This window comes from Denticeps clupeoides, chromosome 15 (genome assembly GCF_900700375.1).
Source record: "Denticeps clupeoides chromosome 15, fDenClu1.1, whole genome shotgun sequence".
NCBI classification, from domain to species: Eukaryota; Metazoa; Chordata; class Actinopteri; order Clupeiformes; family Denticipitidae; genus Denticeps; species Denticeps clupeoides.
In genome coordinates, this window is record NC_041721.1 from 8,410,985 (window position 1) to 8,432,044 (window position 21,060).

The window sequence follows — 21,060 nt, forward strand, 5'->3', positions numbered from 1 at the left end:
TCAACTTAACAACCATACACTTCCAGTCTTATGCACCTGAGCTTTGCACATCTCAACTCATTTTGCACATTCCTGCACGTTTTGCACATGTCTGTGTTGTCTTGTGTGTCCTGTTTGAAATATCCATCATATCCACTTACAAGCATCCTACATGATGTTGTCCTGTTATGTCCTGTTTGGCCTGTTTTACTTTTCTCTTATAGAGACCTGTACAGAATTTAACTTTTAGTTTTTGTTAGTATAGTTCAGTTTAGTGTCTATGTACACATATATTTTTCATACAGGAACTGGGACGTCCTTTGCTAGTGGTTAAGGTTGCTGGTTCGAATCCCGATCTGCCAAGTTGCCACTGAGCAAAGTACTGTACCCATGGCTGCCCACTGCTCACTCAGGGTGCATCGTGTGCTGTGCTGCTGTGTATCACATGTGCCAATCACTTCACTTCACTTTATACTCAACGCACACAGCTACCCACACAAAGGACTTTGTTTCAGTGTTAGTCGTGGTGGATCATTTCCAACCAGTCTTCATTTGTGTTCAAAAAACTCTGCTCATTTCTGTTGAGCCCTGGCGGTCCCTCGTTTTCCCCTCGACACCTCGGGCATGACACTGACCAAGCTGATCCTGTATAATAATATGATAATATGAATATAATATGAAATAATAATATATAATATGATATACAGTACAGGCCAAAAGTTTGGACACACCTTCTCATTCATTTTCTTTATTTTCATGACCACATTGGTAGATTCTCACTGAAGACGTCAAAACTATGAATGAACACATGTGGAGTTATGTACTTAACAAAAAGTCAAGACCTCCACAGTCACCGGACTTGATCCCAATCCAGATGGTTTGGGGTGAACTGGACCCCAACAAGTGCTAAACACCTCTGGGAACTCCTTCAAGACTGTTGGAAAACCATTTCAGGCGACGACCTCTTGAAGCTCATCGAGAGAATGCCAAAAGTGTTCAAAGCAGTAATCAGAGCAAAGGGCGGCTATTTTGAAGAAACTAGAATACAAAACATGTTTTCAGTTATTTCATCTTTTTTTGTTAAGTACATAACTTCACGTGTTCATACATAGTTTTGATGCCTTCAGTGAGAATCTACCAATGTAAATAGTCATGAAAATAAAGAAAACACATTGAATGAGAAGGTGTGTCCAAACTTTTGGCCTGTACTGTACGTGTAATGTTGCAAGACTCAGAAGTTGCAAGACTTTGCTTAATCATATTGGTCTGTGTTCCTTTACGTTACTGGTGCAATTATTTATCCCTACTAAGCCATGGCAGTGAGAGAGCGAGAGTGACTAACCACTTAAAACAGAGCCACACTGATCTGAGGTCAGTGTAAAAAATGTGTTTAGGTAATCTTCCACACCAACAGGGGGCGACAGGAGAACTTCTTCAATTCACACGACCGTAGAGGAAGTGCAGGGACAAGCCCTGTCATGCTTTTTTTTCACTTTCGAAAGGGCCGTCAGGTGACAGGAAGACCCCGGGCGAAACTGTCCTCTTCTGTCACAACTTCCCCCGTTTATTTCTGCGCGGCTGTTTTTTTGCGGACGTTCCCTGCGCACATGTTCGTGCGCGTAGCGTGTGCGGAGGGACAGATATGGGCATCCTCGGGACGCAATGGTGATAATCAATTCCATTCTCAAACTTCTGCAGAGACAGACGTATACCTGCCTGTCCCACCGCTATGGACTCTACGTCTGTTTCGGGGGAATAGTTCTCATGATCGTCTCCGCTTTCCAGTTCGGGGAGGTGAGTGGCCGCCGCCCGATCAGATCAAGCAAGCATCGATCCACGTCGATACGGACCAGGGTCTTGTTCACCTTGTGCACTTCTGCATTCGCTAACCGAAATGAGTGTGGAGGTGAAAAAGACACGTCGTGACGTGTTCGTTGTCTCCTCAGGTGGTGGTCGAGTGGAGCAGGGATCAGTACCACGTGCTGTTCGACTCCTACAGGGACAATGTGGCAGGGAAGTCCTTCCAGACACGGTAAATATTCCCAGCCACGTCCCACCAACCGCCGACCCCCACGTGACCCGACACACCCACATAGTGAGCCTGAGCAAAAATGCATCAAGTGGGAAATTGTGTTACGGTCCTGATGAAACTGCATTTCCAAAAGGCACGTTTGGTGCCTACAACACCGTGCCCAAGGTGAAGCGTGGTGGGGCCAGGATCCTGCATTATAAAATACCAGCACAAAACCTTTTGGCATCTGCTAGGTAGTTGAAGATTAAGAACAAGCATCACAAAATATAACATTTGAACAGGGGTGCGTACACTTATTATAGCCACTGCATGATGGGACCAATTTGTGGGGAATAGTAGACAGGAAGAAGGACTACTTTGAATTTCACTCTTCACAATCGGAAATAAATAATGTTAAATGCTTTAGATCTTGGAAGCATCTAAAATTCATAACATCACAAATGTCAGTTTCATGTGCGATGCGACCTAAACACTTATTTGCTATATTTGTCTTCCTACAGAAGTCGCTCGTCTTACAGACCACTTCTAATTGTATTTTTTTGTGTTATAAAGTTATATACTGACAATAAGAGCTGATCAAAATGCCACTTTTCCAGAGGAAAGCGATGTCATTCTTAGAGACTGTTATCCAGAGGTCATTGGCAAGTCGTGAATCCTTCCAAATCCTCTCGATTTCCTCCGATCCTCTCGGCTTTTCCACGAATGTTGGCATGTCGTGTCCAGCATCTGCTCATGTGCTGCTGAGTGATGATCGGGCTATTTGTGCTGTGCAGGCTCTGTTTGCCCATGCCTATTGACGTGGTGTATACCTGGGTGAACGGCACTGACACAGACCTCCTGAAGGACCTGAAGGCCGTGAGGGAACGCCTGGAGGAGGAGCAGCGAATACTGCGGTACAGCAGGGCCTTTCCGTAATCCGCTTCTTTGCCATCAGATATCTGCGTGGCTGTAGGATCATATCATACAGACATAATGTCTTTGTCAGTCCTGTTGCAGATTTGAGCTTTTTCTATGGGACAAACGAAACCTAAGATAAGATAAGATGATCCTTTATTTGGCCTACAAGTGGGAAATTTACAACGTCATGGCAGAAAGTGGACAGTACAAGATAAGAGCAGCAAAAAATAATAGCATGGACAATATGCTGACTGTATAATATAAAAAGTTCAGTATACAAATAAATAGTCTGGGTGGAAAGTTTTACAAATATAATATAAATATTTGTGAATGTCTGTATGCATAGGATATAAGTAAGTGTACATATGTACAGAGTGGATATGTGCACATATTGCACTTAAGAAAAATGGTTAGGCTGGATCAGCGTGTTTTTGTGGTTGGCCACTGTAGAGTCTGACAACGGTTGGCAGGAAAGACTGTGGCAGGCGTTAAAAATGGCAGGAAATGAAGACACATTTCAATGGGTGACAATTGTGAAGGTTTTAGACTTTTTAGTTTAGTTTAGACATTTAACCGGTGTCTATGGGCAGATCAGAGTGCATATGAGCAAATGGTGCACTAGGATTCTGTATGAATATTTTGTTTGTCACTTATTTTGTATATAGAGGTGATAAGCGGTTAAAATTACGGTTTGATTTAAGCCGTGGACAAAGATCCCCGTTTCTACTCTCTTGAGTCGGACTGGATTGTTTCTCACTGCAGGGAACAGCTGAGTAAGAATGCAAGCCAGACGACAGAGGTACCAAAAGCAAGGTAAGTCTCTCTGAAAAACCGTCATTTTAATAAACCAATGGTGGGGTAAATCCATATTCATCTGGTCCCGACTTTTGCTCTGCCATCTAACCATGGTGCTCAAATGATGGTATAACTTTTCAATTAAGGAAAATTGTTAAGCCTAATGACTGTGAAAATGCTGATCCGTGTTACTTATTTCATTTTATTTAGATTTTGGTAATACTCTCTATGTTTGAGTGTGAGCCAAACAGCCTCGTCTTGCTTAAAGTTAGCACATAATGCAGCGGACAGTTTACTCACCAACAGCATTTACATTTTACATTTACAGCATTTATCAGACTCCCTTATCCAGAGCGACTTACAATCAGTAGTTACAGGGACAGTCCCCCCCCGGAGCAATTTAGGGTTAAGTGTCTTGCTCAGGGACACAATGGTAGTAAGTGGGATTCGAACCTGGGTCTTCTGGTTCACAGGCGAGTGTGTTACCCACTAGGCTACTACACCAATAATGTTTGCTTCTCTACATTGGCTGTTGGGTTTTGAAAAAGTCAGGTTTATTATCTGATTCTTCAGATCAGGTCTTTGCAGTGACCGTCAAATGAAGAGAAGCTTTTAAGCAGAGAAATGACCCTTTAGAGTTCACCGGTAATGACACTTGTTTCTCTTTGTAGTGAAAGGCCAGAGTGTTTGTTGTCCCACTGCATTATGGCTCCCATCTTGGTGCTGGACCCCTGTCTCCCAGCGAACGTGTCCGCGAAGGAGCTTCCATCTCTTTCTCCTTCCCTGTCCTCTGCCAAGCAACTGCTGCAGGTGGCCAAGCCCCTCCACCCTTCCACCAGCGTGTCTGTTCTTCTGTTCCACTCCCAGAGCGACGGTAAATACACGCGCAGTCATACACACACATAACCAACACTGCATATGAAAGCAATGATCTGCACATGTTAAAAAAAAAAAGATATATGGTTGTATAAAAAAGTTTAATATTGATGAAAAAATTATTTTAATGTCAAATGCCACCTTAAATGCAATCAGATTGATATGTACAGCGGTTGTGGGGGTGTTTGTGTTCTTATTCATTAGCCTGATCCAGTGCTGGAGATCTGTACAATAAGCAGACTAATCATTCAATCAGAACAAATCTCAAGTTGCTGGCTGAAATGCTGTATCCAGTGTAAACTGTAATCTCTCGGTTTTCAGTGGAAAAAGCCTGTGCTGACGTGTCGAAGGACCTCCAGAAGCACACTGTGCACAGGGGCTACTTGGTGAGTCAGGAAGGCATTTTCAGCAAATTACGACTGCTTATTCTTGGTAAATAGTATTGGACTAGTATAGTAAAAATAATAGTATTTTTTTTTTTTTTATATATGCTGGAAGTTTTTTCATGTAGTCCACTAATGTGAAAAAGAATCTGTTAAGACCGGTGCACAAAATAAAGTGTATTGGTCTTGTTGATGTTCCAAGGTATGTTTGCTTCCTCTTGCACAGACGACCGATAAGGAGGCTCCGGGCCTGGTGCGCATGCAGACATTGGCCTACCTGAGTGGCTTCCCTGCGTCGTTTAAAGAGACTGAGCAGCTCAGGGTTAAATTGCCTTCTGTTGTCACCAGCAAAATTAGACAGGTAAGACACTAGCTGCAGGTGTCTGTCTTCCTTCTCAAAGACATTTCTACCACTGCTTTTGTTCTGTCTTCATATTTCTATATCTATATATCTATATACATTCCCCGGCCACTTTTTTAGGCACACCTTGCTAGTACTGGGTTAGACCCTGTTTTGACTTCAGAACTGCCTTAATCTTTTGTGGCATAGATTCAACAAGGTACTGGAAACATTCCTCAGAGATACTGGTCCATATTGACATGATAGCATCACGCAGTTGCTGCACATCCATGATCCGAATCTCCCGTTCCACCACATCCCAAAGGTGATCTGTTGGATAGTGATCTGTGGAGGCCATTTGAGTACAGTGAACTCATTGTCATGTTCAAGAAACCAGTCTGAGATGATTCGAGCTTTATGACATGGCGCATTATCCTGCAGGAAGTTGCCATCAGAAGATGGGTACACTGTGGTCATAAAGGGATGGACATTGCAACGATGATCAATTAGTACTAAGGGGCCCAAAGTGTGGAAAAAGAAATGTCCCCCACACCATTACAACACCACCACCAACCTGAACCGTTGATACAAGGCAGGATGGAGCCATGTTGTTGATGCCAAATTCTGATCCTACGCAGCAGAAATTGTGACTCATCAGACCAGGCAACATTTTTCCAATCTTCTATTGTCAATTTCGGTGAGCCCGTGTAAATTGTTGCCGTTCGACGTGTTGTGCGTACAGATGCTCTTCTGCATGCCTTGGTTGTAACGAGTGGTAATTTGTGTTACTGTTGCCTTTCTATCAGATCGAACCACTCTGGCCATTCTCTTCTGACCTCTGGCATCAACAAGGCATTTTTGCCCACAGAACTGCCGCTCACTGGATACCATTCTCTGTAAACCCTGGAGATGGTTGTGCATGACAATCCCAGAAGATCAGCAGTTTCTAAAATACAGAGACCAGCCCGTCTGGCAGAAACAACAACGTGCCATGTTCAAAGTCACTTAAATCACCTTTCTTCCCCATTTTGAAGCTTGGTTTGAACTGCAGAGGTTCTTCTAGACCATGTCAACTTGCCTAAATGCATTGAGTTGCCACCATGTGATTGGCTGATCAGTAATTTGTGTCAACAAGCAGTTGGAGGGGGGCCTAATAAAGTGGCTTGCGAGTGCATATGATCTAATTTGACCACTGGATGGCAGTATTTTCCAGTATGTTCTTTTTGTGGGGTTTGAACCCATGACAGTTATCTCATTTGCATTATTTTTGCATTTTGCGGTGTGCATTTACAATAGACAAGAAGTCAGCAGGAGCCACATGATAATACATCACAGGTCACACCCACTAAGGTCCACGTTAATGGACTTTCACTCTCTGCCATGTTCTCTTGCAAAAGCTACCGCCCACTCCGCCCACCGGTTCTCACTACTAGAACAGCACATTTTAGGGGCCGTTTCGGTGATTGATTTAAGGGCACCGGGTACAAATGGCACATTGGTTCCAAAATAACAAACCGACACGGGAACCCGATCACTGGAAAAGGGTTCTAAAAATTCTGGCTTATAGGCAAATATTTTACCAACTAGGCTACTACCACCACGGGTTCAGACACGTTTTTAGTCTGCTAAAAGCAGGTGGACAACAGTGCTGACCAGAGAACAATAGGATAACAGGAAAATCTGCAAATACACTGTGTGGATAAACCTGTTTGACAGGTTCTTTGGTTACATTAACAAAATGGTGGGGTCAGTGGTGGCATAGCTGTTAAGGAAGCAGACCTGTAATCGGTACAGTCCCCACACACTGCTCCTTGGGCGCCTGTCATTTCTGCCCACTTCTCACCAAGGGTAATGGTTAAATGCAGAGAACACATTTCGTTGTCACCGTGTGCTGTGCTGCAGTGTATCAATCACTTCACTTTTATTATTATCTTTTTTATTTGCTTGCAGCTTAGATTAACAATGGTTTTGTTTTCTCTAGTTTGTATTTGTGCCTAAGACTTGGACACAATATTGTATATTTTGTTCCAAATGTTTTGCTTTTTAAAGTTTATTTTTTATCATTTAAACTATAATTTAAACTGTTCATTTGAAATGTTAGCTTCAACACAACAAATTTGGTTTTGTTTGTTATTATTTCATTATGTTATATATTTTTACTAATTATAAAGGCAGTGCTGTGATATAATGGCAATTAAGTGATTGAAAGTTCGACATTTGGATTTTTATTTTCTGCCCTGCAGCTATCTATGTCCCCCATAGTCAAATCTGCTACTGATCATAAATATTGATGTTAAACAGTGGGAATATAGCTTGGCCCCAGTGGAGAGGCACATGAAACCACCAGACGGGGTCGTTGTAGATCTATCATTGTTATTCCTGGACTACCTAAATATTTATAAAAGATTACAGTAGATCCATACAATACTTCTTAAACTCACCACAGTAAATGGTTCTTAAATCCAGGTAATGTTATGTCATTAACAACGGCCTGTATGTTACACACACACGCACACACACACGCACACACACGCACCCGATGTGTTGATAGCTGAGGTTTTAAAGTGAAACCTAAGGTGCCAGAACAGTGGGGGGAAGGGTGAACAGGGGGTTACAACTGTTTGATGTGGCCTGGTGCTTGTCTGCAAAGGGAAGGGTCAGTGGGGTCTCACTGACCTTTCACTCCTCTTCACTCACCATTTTTTTTCTTTAGCGTGGTTGTACACACACACACATACACACACACATATATTTTAAAGCTTTGCGTGGCCCATGTTTATTAACATATATGACATTGGTCATACATTTCATGGCATGGGTTCCCAACCACCTTTGGTCACCCTAACACCCCTGCAGTACTTGCATGTCCCTGAAATTGGCGATGTCAGACTTTACCTAGGATGGTTAATCACCCTGGCTGCTGAAAAGGATGAATTATAACCGGAAATGTTCATTTTGAGTGAAGCAGAACACCGTAGATTCCGATAGGCCTAGTGCATGAAGTGTTCGTTGTGAGTGATTGAGAGGGCAGGTTTGGTGAGGCGGCAGTGGTGCTGAGCGATGGTGTGATATTAATAGCAGGCTTTAGACTGAAGGATATGTTGTTGAAAGCTCTCCAAAGTCCCCAATCATCTGGCCAGACGCTGTTGTCTGTAAAATATTACTACCCAGTGGTTGTGGTTTTGTTTCTTGTACAACCGTTCAGGCAACACATAAACAGTTATTATATAATATTATATGCTGGTGATGAAGTTAGTGTTGAACCTGATCATTCGGGGGAGGATTAGCAGTGGCTGGTAAGGAACAAACCCGTAATCTTAAGGTTGTGGCCAAGGTGCAGTTGAGGTACTAGGGTGGTAATAGCCAAATGGGTAACACATTATGAACCAGAAGGCCCAGGTTCAAATCCCACTTACTACCATTGTGTCCCTGAGCAAGACACTTAACCCTGAGTGTCTCCAGGGGGGGGACTGTCCCTGTAACTACTGATTGTAAGTCGCTCTGGATAATGGTGTTTGATAAATGCTGTAAATGTAAATGTAGGTACTACTGAGCAAAGCACCCGTCATGGCTGTCATGACTAGTAATCAGAAAGAGTACAATCATAAATAAATAGACATGCCACATCTCCTATTTTTGAGGTTTGAGGTGTTTGATTGCCATACATGGAAGCTCCACGAGATGGAGCTGATTGAATCTGTACATGCAGGATAATACATATTCATGAAATGAAGTGCTGGTCAGCAATTTATATATTTTATTTTAGTCAATTTATATATTTTATTTTGTTTTAAAAGATGTGTTTCTTCTCAGTACACATTCATAGACATATAGATATTAATAATTTAAGGAGGTGGAGACTTCCTTAGTCATCGCTGGGCCTAAGACCAGCATCTTTCACTGCCTGTTCTAAGCACAGAGGTTTATTGGTCCGTTCATCGGAATGTTAACCCCTGTTCCAGTGAAGTCTATTCATAGCCGAGTAGTTCACAGTATTGGCTTGGGGGGATTTTGTGTTTAGTGGACGTCCGTTGGAATGTTAACAATGGGTTAAAGCCTTTAATTTTCCCCCCTGGGGTCTGTATTTTAATATAAAATATAATAATAATAAAATATTTGTGTTTTTTTTTTTTTTTACTGACTTATGCTTGACAGCGCATGTCATCTCTCCTGTATTGATGTCTAGTGGTCAGTCGAGTAGAAAGATGAGTCCACTCTCGCTAACCTTTCAATTTAATCCTGTAAATTAAATCAAATTTGTGAATGCCATATTATTTGCATACTAGGAAACAGAAATGTATTAAATACATTGAGCTTCTAATGTTGAGGCTGTGTCTGTGCATTTCTTGTTATTGTCTGAACTCACAGGCACCTTATCAGAATTCCTATTTTCCATATGTTGCATCATCCACTGATATATTGGCATGTTGTTTTGGTCTGTGTAGCTGCAGCTTTTTTCGGAGGCCAGCATCGCCCTGCTTCATTTAAACAGCCCTCAGGACTTTAGTGACCTGACCCAGCAGGCCAAGAAGAACCTGACTGTGGATGGGAAAGAGCTGACTGTCAGCCCTGCCTACCTGTTCTGGGACCTCAGCGCTATTACACAGGTACAGGGTCCTTGTCTAACTGTCTTTCTCTTTTCCTATCTTGAGCTCCCTTATTTCCTGTTTTTGTTTGGTAGCATTACTATTACTATTTTAAAATGTTCAGGCCAATACACTAATCCTACCATTAATGTAATTTAATATTCTTTCCAGGTGTGTATATATAGTATATACAGGGTGGAATGAGAGTATTAGCCTCATACATGAATATTTAAAAAAAAAAATATATATTTTTTTAAATCTTCTGTCCCGTAGTCCAAACAGGATGAGGATGTATCAGCAAGCCGCTTTGAGGACAATGAAGAACTTCGGTACTCGTTGCGATCTGTGGAGAGACACGCCCCCTGGGTGCGGCACATCTTCATAGTCACAAATGGGCAGATTCCGTCCTGGCTCAACCTGGATAATCCCCGCGTGACGGTGGTCACCCACCAGGTCCAATGGCGAACATTAACATCTGGATAAGATTTAAACAGACCATGTTGTCCTTTTGAGCCTTTTTAGGTTTGTGTACAAATCTGTAAATTTGTGTGTCTCTTCTCAGGAGATATTTCAGAATCTCAGCCATCTTCCCACATTCAGCTCTCCAGCCATAGAGACACACATCCACCATATAGCCGGCCTTTCACAGAAGTTCATCTACCTCAACGATGATGTCATGTTTGGAAAAGATGTGTGGCCTGATGACTTCTACAGCCACTCCAAGGGGCAGAAGGTCTCAATTCATTTGTTCCACATTTAGCAGTGAATTCTGTACATAACCTCTACTCTGTTAAGCAAAAAGTTTTGGGTCTCCCCCCCTCTCTCTGCAGGTTTATTTAACTTGGCCTGTACCTAACTGCGCAGAAGGATGCCCTGGCTCCTGGATTAAAGATGGCTACTGCGACAAAGCCTGCAACAACTCCGCTTGCGACTGGGATGGTGGAGACTGCCTTGGTGAGCTTCCCTCGCTATTCCAGTTATCATTTTGACATTACAGCCGGATGAAAGGTATATCTTCTACCCGCAGGTGCAGGAGGCAGCAGTCGGTTCGGGCCAGGCGCACCTGCGGGGGCAGGCGGTGGACCTGGGCAGCCCTGGCATTTCGGAGGCGCGTTGGGAGGAATTGGGAGTGTTTCCTTCTGTAACCAAGGATGTGCCAACTCTTGGTTGGCAGACAAGTTCTGTGACCAGGCCTGCAACGTGCTGTCATGTGGCTTTGATGTGGGAGACTGTGGCCAAGGTGGGGGTGTTCCTGAATTAGCCAAGTATCTTTCATAATGTTATTACATAAAATCAACGCCAGTGATTGGGGGAAAATGCATGCTGAGCTGCAGTCAGATTATGTGGCCGCATGTCATTTTGGAGCCGATCCAGATTCTTAGACACTGGATTAAGCTGCCCCAAAAATCTGCTGTGAAATAAGCACTCACTCGGGGTTATCACTGAATCTTTTTTTTTTGTTTGTTTGTTTACGAAGATTGGCATGGACTATCATTTACTGTCATTCTCATAAGGGCTTAAAAAAGCTTTATATGTGAAATTGAAGTGATTGTCATTGTGAAACAGAGCACACGGTGACACTGTGAAATGTGTCCTCTGCTTTTAACCATCACCCTTGGTGAGCATTGGACAGCCATGAAAGGCGCCCGGGGGAGCAGTGTGTGGGGACGGTGCTTTGCTCAGTGGCACCTCAGTGGCACCTTGGCCGTAACCTTCTGATTACGGGTCCGTCACTTTACCCACTAGGCCACCACTGCCTTATTTGTAGGCTTGGATTTCTTTTTCCTTTATTTGTCCATAATTCGACTATTTAATTTAAACTAGAATATATAATTTACTTTTATGAGGAGTTATTAGTTTTATTAGTTTATTATCACTAGTTTATTATCACTAGTTTTATTAGTTTTTATCACTAGGTGGAGCAGTCTGACTGTGAACTTGCAAAGATATTGTCAGGTGATCAACGCATATCAATTTTGTTCCTAAATTTAAACCTCAATTAAGCATTTTAAGTGTTTTTTTGGTTTGTTCTGACATCAGCATTTCCTGTATTTTGCAGATCACTTTGATCAGCTTTATCATGTAATGCTAATAAGGAACCAGACCACATACACCCTGCCACAGGGGGAGATCCGGCCTTATTTCAGCTTTTCCGGACTGGCCCAGCGTGTTGTGGAGGCTCAGGTCAGCACCAGAGTGTCAAGGAACTGACAGAAAATGACAATTGTATAATCTTTGCTCTGTATTTTACACTAAACACATGTACACTAACACAGAGGCACTGCCAGTAACAGTAATACACCATTTAGCTTTGCTTCTTGTCTTTTTAGTGTAGAAATTCATAAATCTTCACATATGGGTATGATGGGTGATTCAAAGTGTCTGACTCTCATGCAAAGGTGTGGCCTTATATCAATGTGTAGCCTTCTTCTGTATTTTCAGGTCAGTGAAAACCCATTGGTGCGACACACTAGTGTAGCCAACAAATGGAAGACCATTCACTTGCTGCTCCACCCAGGCCCCAATGCCACCCAGGTCTTCTACAACATCACCTTCCAGGGAATCAATGATGCCCATTTCATCATGACCTTCACAGTTTACGCGGACACCCGTGAGCTCCCACGTCAGAACACGTCCAGTACCATGCAAAAGGATGAGAAAAGCAAAGAAGCTAAAGCTTCTACCCCAACTCCTGAACCATATGTGGTCTATACTGATGTCCCTGTTGGGAAACAGGGTCCTAAAATCATGAAGAAGCCACCCGGTGAAGCAGAGGAGGCCATCAAGGTGCCTGTTCTAGACATAGGCCTGTTGCCAAAGGATATTCAGTATGAGCTTCATTTGCTACAAGGAAAGCTTCAGGCTGGAGACATCACTATGAAGGGTTACAACCTCACCAAGGCCACATTGCTGGCTCGTTTTAAGGACCTGCCCCAGTATAAAAACAACAAACCTGCAGCTGACAGCAAACATCTGGTCAAACCCTATAAAGACCTGGAGGCAGAGGAAATGGGACGAGGTGGGGGAAAACCAGAGCGAGTGAAGAGACAAAGCGTGGCTGAGGGCTTTCAAGGTACAGTAGACATGAAAGAACAGCAAAAGGAAAAAACTGTGACCACGGTGCAGATACCCATTGATGACAGGCCACCGGTTAGATTTACACCAGGAGACCTGGTGCCTACTGAGAAACCTCAATCAGCCAGGCTCCTGGGCAGCCTGCTAGGAAGCAAGTCCAGAAGTGCAGCACGTCCACACGACCAGAGTGAGGTTGCAGGTGGCCTTCCCATCAGTCGTAAGCTCCAACATTACACCAGCTCAGACCGAGGCTTCCTGCCCTGGGAGAGAAGAAAATACTTTCAGGACCTTCTTGAGGTACACCTCACCGAGGATTAATTTGACCTATCTATCTATTATCATTTTTCAATAGAATTACAGTTATAATGTAATGCAATGTGGCCACAAGAACTTTGGATCGCTTTATGCTCACATGACTATTGTAGCAGTCCACACAGCATACCTACAGTTTTCTGTAGGTGTCCAGAAGAAATTGCATTGTTCCTCTCAGACAGATAAATAATTTCATTTTTTGCAGTGAGTTTTTTTTTTGCAGCCATTAATATATCTGTGTGAATTGTTAATTTTTTTTTTCAACAAATATACATGGGCATTCTCCTCTGTGTCTTTCAGCAAGAGGAGATTTTGCGAGCAGAGCTTCAGTACATGTCTGACGGCGGTGCCACTGCTCGGAAGCTGCGGGACACCTTTGCCGATTCGTTGCGCTATGTCAACAAGCTCTTGAATGGCCAGTTCGGTTTTACATCCCGTAAAGTTCCTGCCCACATGCCACATATGATTGATCGCTTAATCATGCAGGAGCTGCAGGACATGTAAGAACGAGTCGTTTTATATGGTCAGGCTAGTTAATATGCTCCTCGTCTTACGTTGGAGACTTGAACAAAGAATGATCATCTCTCTAAGCGCTAACCTTTTCTTTCACACTACGTTCTCGTTCCAGTTTCCCTCCGGAGTTTGATAAGACCTCATCCCACAGGGTTCGTCACTCGGAGGACATGCAGTTCGCTTTCTCTTATTTCTACTTTCTGATGAGTGCCGTCCAGCAGCTCGACGTGTCCCAGGTGTTTGACGAGATCGACACGGACCACTCTGGGGTCCTGTCGGACCGGGAGATTCGCACACTTGCCACTCGCATCAATGAGCTGCCCCTCAGTCTGCAGGTAAGCAGTGCATGTTAGCATGTTAGGTGAGCTGGTTTGAACATTTGGTTTTGAAATGTCAGCAGCAATGGAGGGTGGATAAATGAATTATACTAATAAATTCTTTTAATTCAAGGAAGCCATGTGTTTATGTCCTAAAGCTTTAAAGATGGGGTGGTAGTAGCCTAGTGGGTAACACACTTGCCTATGAACCGGAAGACCCAGGTTCAAATCCCACTTACTACCATTGTGTCCTTGAGCAAGACACTTAACCTTAAGTTGCTCCAGGGGGGGACTGTCCCTGTAACTACAGATTGTAAGTTGCTTTGGATAAGGGCGTCTGATAAATGCTGTAAATGTAAAGAGAAAGTAGATACAAACCGAGAGAGGCACACGTGGAAGGACATCAGTTTTAAATGTCAGTTGACTGAAAGGCAGACAGTAAAGATCACTAATGGAATGGAAGGAATTGATATTAATGAATATTCATGTAAGCAGGTTCCACTTTATTCTGCCAGACACCTTGATTTGTTTATGTTTGTTATGTCAATAAATAATAGTAACATTTGTGTTTTATTGTAAAATATGAATATGCAGTTGTTATGGATTGGTAAAGATAATTGACAGATGTTCCGTACTCTCCTTTTTTTTTATTTCATGTGACAGGACCTGACTGGTTTGGAACAAATGCTGATTAACTGCTCTAAGACTGTCCCCACCAACCTCACCCAGCTGCACCTTGTCAACCCAACGCAGGAAACGTACTACGACCCCAGCATGGTGAGAGTTCCCCCTCAACAATGAACCTCTTCGTTGTTTCAACGAAACTTTTGAAAGCATATGAAATCGATTGTATGGCATTACCATTTGGAAATAACTTTTGTCTTATCGTCTTTATTATTTCCTAAGCCCGTGGTCACTAAAGGCTTAGTCATTAACTGCAAGCCCATCACAGAACGGATTCACAAGGCCTTCAGGGACCAGAACAAGTATAAGTAAGTCCACTGTGTATCTTTATACTCACTACTTTATTTATTAGAGATGTATCAATATACAGAATACAACAATCATGTGGTTGAATTTAGGTGTTTCTGAATTTGTGGTGTTTGTGGTTCATTAATACCACAATCTGTCTTGTGCAGGTTTGAGATCATGGGTGAGGAAGAGATTGCCTTTAAGATGGTGCGCACAAACGTGTCTCATGTGGTTGGCCAGCTGGATGACATTAGGAAGAACCCAAGGTGAGAGTGGAGAGTGTATAGTGCTTGGTCTGATCATGCCTGTTCTTTGTGTGCTCTTGAAATGAACCTTGTGATTAAAACTTGCCCACAGGAAGTTCATCTGTCTGAACGACAACATTGACCACAGCCATAAGGACGCTGGTACAGTGAAGGCGGTTCTCAGGGACTTCTATGAATCCATGTTTCCACTGCCCTCTCAATTTGAGCTGCCCAGAGAGTACAGAAACCGCTTCCTCCACATGGCAGAGTTGCAAGAATGGTAGGAAAAGAAATGAAAGCAAAGTGATTGTCATTGTGAAACACTTCACACTGAAATGTGTCTTCTGCTTTTAACCATCACCCTTGGTGAGCAGTGAGCAGCTATGACAGGCGCCAGTGTGTTAGGAGGGTGCTTTGCTCAGTGGCACCTCAGTGGATCGAGAAGTTAAATAAAAGCCTGTCCGCTCTGAAATCCATGGGCTGGACACATAAACAGTGACCACATATTTTATTAACATATTTTATTCAATTTATGGGCATCAGGGAACCACTATCAATATGCATTAGACTCCCAGAACATGGGGAGTCTGCAATACACCACAATCTCTGGTGAACATTGCAATAGCATTCAGAAACAGGTCTGCATTCCAAGGACCATTGGACTCTAGATAAAACAAAGAAAAATATCTTCAACATCTTCAACATCAAAATGGTGAGAAAGGAGGTTAAGATGTTATTCACAGGGTCAGCAATATCCAAAATGGAATATGAAAGATGTTTTCCTGTGCATTTCTGCAACATCTACTCCAAAATCTGATCTCAGAAGGGAACAAGCCTGACCTGAGACCACGTTGAAATGCTGAAATTTCTTAAACCATGATTGAAATAGCATCATAATGATTTTTTAGGTCTGGATTTCTGTTGGTAATGTGAAGCATCTTTCTTGTCTTTATTATTTCATTCATTTCATAAATGTAAACGCTGGTAGCTAACTAGACATTTTATAATTACGCAATTCTTAGTCAATGACTAATCGCAGTAGTTGTTAGTTGCAGCCTGAACTCTGTATTGACCACTAAGCTCCCTCTGCTCTGTGCTAAAAGAGAGCAAGTGATTCATGGTTTATTTGTTTCTCTCCCTTGTTTGGTGGGTGGAGCGGATGGTGTTTCCCGTCCCTGGGGAGGTTGGGGAGTTCTAGAAGCTGTCAGCAGGCTTTGGAAAGAGTACAAAGAGGCGACGTTCTATTTCAGCAGCACTGAACCGCCAGTTCTGCATGGAGATCATGAAATTAGCCAGTGGTCTTTAGGAAAGACTTGACTTGCCGTGGACAGAAATAGGCATCCATTTGCACCATGCACTGTTAAGGCAGTAGAGTCAGCATGGTAGGACAATGTTGACAGAAGGTTGGAGACTGTATGTGTGTGTGTGTGTGTGTGTGTCTTTATGAAAGGCTAAAGATTTGGGGTTCACTTTAGGGTCTGTTTTAGGCTTTGGTCGTGTTTTACATATTTATCACCTTTTGGTCCTCAAAAAGATTTAAAAATGTATGTCTGTAATGTAAAAAGCTTCCAAATGTGTTTAGTGCTGGAGAAAGCAGCCATCTTTTTTTCACCCATGTTGCCCTCTGGCTGGCAATTGCTTTGGGCCGGTGAGTTCTTCCAGCCGGTGATGTCACCTTGTCACCCTGTCACCTTCTCACCTCAAGCATGCCTGCACGTATGACATCAGCCACCGGCACATAGACACTGGCACCAGACACCACCAGGTGCTGTGGTGATGAAATCCCACTGACAGCCGCAATATAGACTCATCATCACATGAAAACACATGACCATGTGTAAATGTTGACAATGCTGGCGTGTAAACTGCGAGTATGTGTGTGTTCTTCAGGCGCAGTTACAGGGACACACTGAAGTTCTGGACGCACTGTGTGCTGGTCACCCTGGTCTTCTTCACGGTCATTTCCTTTTTTGCTGAACAGGTCATTATCCCTACACATTTTCTAATGTTGCCCCTGCTCTACACAAAGTTAACATAAATACCAGAATGTGTTCGTTAATAAATTTGTATTTAAAAATTCCCCATGGCAGTGTTTCTCAAACTTCTCACAAGAGGTACAACCTCCAGAAATATTTGCTTCCACCACGATGACTGGCATTAAAGCAGATATTTATATTGAACTAGTTTGCCATATCATTCATTGTTGACCTGGTAAGGTTATTAACTATTGTACACGGAGGATTAGGAATAATAACTACACTGCATTTAAACACACTGAATTGTATCAATAATTTCAGCATGCCGGTTATAGAACTAATAACACAAAACCTTCTCTTCAGAAACCTTTTTCAAACCCTACATTTAGAGACAAATTAGTACTTAGTGAAATAATTAAAATAATTAGTACCTACTAGTTAGGCTTAGGACTAAATATATATCATTCTTTTCTACTTAATCTTTTATGATTAGAAGTAGTGACATGCCTACTCAAGACCTTTGGTTATGTAGATCAGACAGTACATTCTTAAAAAGGATTGTTGGTAATTCTGAGGAAAACTGATCCTGTGGATATGAATATAAATCTCTTGTACTGTACTGATGCAATGTTCATAATGATGTGTTGTCAGTTTGTAGCGTGCGCACACACAGAGAACACAGCTTTTTTGACTCCGTGGACCTTTGAATGTGGAGAAGTCCGGGGTCGTGTTTCCCTCAGCTGATCTTTAGGAAAGGTTAATGGTCTTGCTGACCTTTATGGCTCGCACATCTTCACCATTCACATTCTGATAGGTCGGCATTCACACGGTTTTGATTTTCAGATGCGTTAACAGTGTTTAGAATATTCTCTCCTCTGTCTGTAGAAGTATTAACAGTGTCTGTACTGAAAGCCCACTGTCGTTTCAGGTTGCATTTGCATGCATTCTGACTCGTGCATTCCTCTCTCCCACAGCTGATCATGCTGAAGCGCCGCCTGTTTCCCAGACGCCGCGTCAGCAAGGAAACAAACCCCGAGCGTGTATGAGAACTAGGACTCTCGTCTCGGGAGAGGGGTTCAGTAGGGCCTCCAAAACACTGTGAGGTAAAGGGGCATGATTAAGTTTGTCCTCTAAAACTTGTTGCATATGGAATGCAGCAGAGCAGCCGTGGGAGTCAGAAACTGCTCTGTTTCCATGCTGAGCGAAGAGGGCATTTAAAGAGACTGAAATGAATGAACGTCTACAGAGTACAAGGTTTTCTGTTTCCATTCGCACCCAGTAGTGCAGTCTGGAACATTAGAACATTTTCACCCCTAAATAAAAGTGTTTAAATGTATCCAGAGGCCATGGAAAAAACTTTTCCAGCTTTTCCTCTCGCTTTGGTAATGAAAGTTGTTGTTATAGGGAATTGAAGACAGATGCCATACGTTTCTTTGCAACTGATTAATTCAGATCGATGTTTCCTGTGTTCGCTAACACGTCAGCTCGCTTAGTGACGTCTCACACAAAAATGTCAAAAGACTGATTCAGTTGTCAAGTTTGTCTATAATGTCTTGTCTTGTCAAAAAAAAAAAAAAAGGATGCAGAAGAAATGTGAACACAAAACTCTTCTGATTGGTGCTTAATGCTGCCATCTGTCTTTAGTTCCCCACTATGACAAACTACACCGCTCAAAAAAATAAAGGGAACACTTAAACACCACAATGTAACTCCAAGTCAATCACACTTCTGTGAAATCCTACTGTCCACTGAGGAAGCAGCACTGACAATCAATTTCACATGCTGTTGTGCAAATGGAATAGACACAGACCACGTCTCAGTTCCTGTGCTTTCTGGCTGATGTTTTGAATGCTGGCGGGGCCTTCCACTCTAGTGGTAGCATGAGACGGCGTCTACAACTCACACAAGTGTTTCAGGTAGTGCAGCGCATCCAGGATGGTGCATCAATGCGAGCTGTGGCAAGAAGGTTTGCTGTGTCTGTCAGTGTAGTGTCCAGAGCATGGAGGCACTACCAGGAGACAAGCCAGTACAAAAGTAGATGTGGAGGAGGCCGTAGGAGGACAACTCAGCAGCATCATCTCGCGTTGCACCACAGACTGTCCAGGTCTGGGAGGAGATCCCTCAGGAGACCATCCATCACTTCATCAGGCCACACACACATACTACTAAGCCTCATTTTGACTTGTCCTTAAAACATCACATAAAAAGTTGGATCAGCCTGTAGTGTGTTTTTTCAATTCAATTTGGAGTGTGACTCCAAACCCCAGACCTCCATAGGTTGATACATTTGATTTCCATCGATAGATTTTGTGTGATTTTGTTGTCAGCACAATCAACTATGTAAAGAATCAAGTATTTAATAAGAATATTTTATTGCACTGTACATTATGTCAAATGGCTATGTTAAGGGATGCACTGTTCACTGTCACAGATAGACACTGGCACATAGAACATAGATTTTATGATTTATGTGATTTTTTTTTTTTTTGCCTTTTAACCTCTATTTGTTTTCAACAGTCAACTGGTTTATCAGAAAATCATTTTGGGAACAGATAATATTTAGATAAAAGTCCCTTGATGTGAAAAATACAATACAGTACAAACCAGTACAATGAATCCATACTGGTTAACGGTAATGTACAGTATTTTAAATTCCTCCTGGCAATACAATATTTCAGTGGCCAAATGATCGATCATATTTGTTGGCTGCAGTTTTGTTTGCCCATTCGGTCAATGCATCAGCTTGTGTGTCAGTGTCTGCTTCCTTCTCCTCCACCAGAGGGAGTAGAGACTCTGACTCAGGTCAAGAGGAGTTGAGATGTTGATTTCTGCCACTGTTAATGTGACAAAAAAATAGAAGCAGCATTTGACTGCTGTCATTTCTTAAATGTTAGATCCTCTTTTTGGGATAAGATGAATAAAAAAAAACACCAGACATATTTGTTCAAACTGTTCAGTGATCCATTGAATTCTTGATTAAGTGCCTTTTATGAATCATATATAAGGGTTTTTTTCCCCCTTGGTCATTGTTTGGACCCTTGATCTCATGACAGTTACAAGTGGAACTGAAGGTGCTGGAGTTTGTTGTGCTGATTCACACTGTACAGTGTTTTTGAGCTGTATTTGAAGATATGTTACTTCAGAGTACGATACCTCCAATGATTGTGGACCTGCTGTAATTTTTTTTTATTTCATTTTGTGTGTGTATGTCTCTGTGGGTTGCAGCTAAGAAGCCATTTGTGTCCTTGTCCCTATGGGATCCTCTGTGGCCTGTGACCAATGAGTTTAGGGTTGAAATTGTTGTTAAAAATCTGCCACTGGTGACCAATCGCAATTTTCCTTAAGTGACACGGCCACTGAATGTGTTCATCTGTTGTGAAGGGATTTTAGACCGCTCTGTTTAACGATCATGAGACAATAAAAATCTGTATGTTCACACTCACAGCATAAAACCATAGCCACGTATTTCTGCATACATGACATCAATGTCTCACTAAATGTCTCCCAAAAGAGACTTTCTGAAATCACGTGTACCTCAGGTTTCGAAATCAGATCAGAGGTTAATCTTCAAAAAGCCGCATTTAACATTCCCTAACTGCTATTATACATATTAAGTTTGTATAAAGCAGTAAAACAATGAATAAATCACTTTATGTATTATTAATGTGCATTTGAGCTGTGATCTGCTGTGCCAGTGTAATGATTCATAATGAGCAGAACCAATGATGCTAAGGGGATCTACTTTTTATAGAAGAAGTAGAG

At 42.4% G+C, this 21,060-nt stretch overlaps 1 protein-coding gene across 1 annotated transcript; it reads left to right on the top strand.

The window, feature by feature from the left end:
- The first annotated feature begins 1,264 nt into the window (after nt 1-1,264).
- gnptab (N-acetylglucosamine-1-phosphate transferase subunits alpha and beta) lies at nt 1,265-20,740 on the top strand. The gene is made up of 22 exons (XM_028954355.1): nt 1,265-1,773; nt 1,926-2,011; nt 2,785-2,904; nt 3,671-3,721; nt 4,375-4,577; nt 4,901-4,965; nt 5,189-5,323; nt 9,748-9,909; nt 10,162-10,341; nt 10,451-10,621; nt 10,719-10,842; nt 10,916-11,128; nt 11,948-12,072; nt 12,331-13,260; nt 13,576-13,775; nt 13,904-14,123; nt 14,769-14,882; nt 15,012-15,097; nt 15,245-15,343; nt 15,435-15,602; nt 17,213-17,303; nt 18,273-20,740. The coding sequence occupies exons 1-22, from the start codon at nt 1,642-1,644 to the stop codon at nt 18,342-18,344; spliced, it is 3,747 nt and encodes a 1,248-aa protein (XP_028810188.1). The 5' UTR covers nt 1,265-1,641; the 3' UTR covers nt 18,345-20,740.
- The last annotated feature ends 320 nt before the right edge of the window (nt 20,741-21,060 follow it).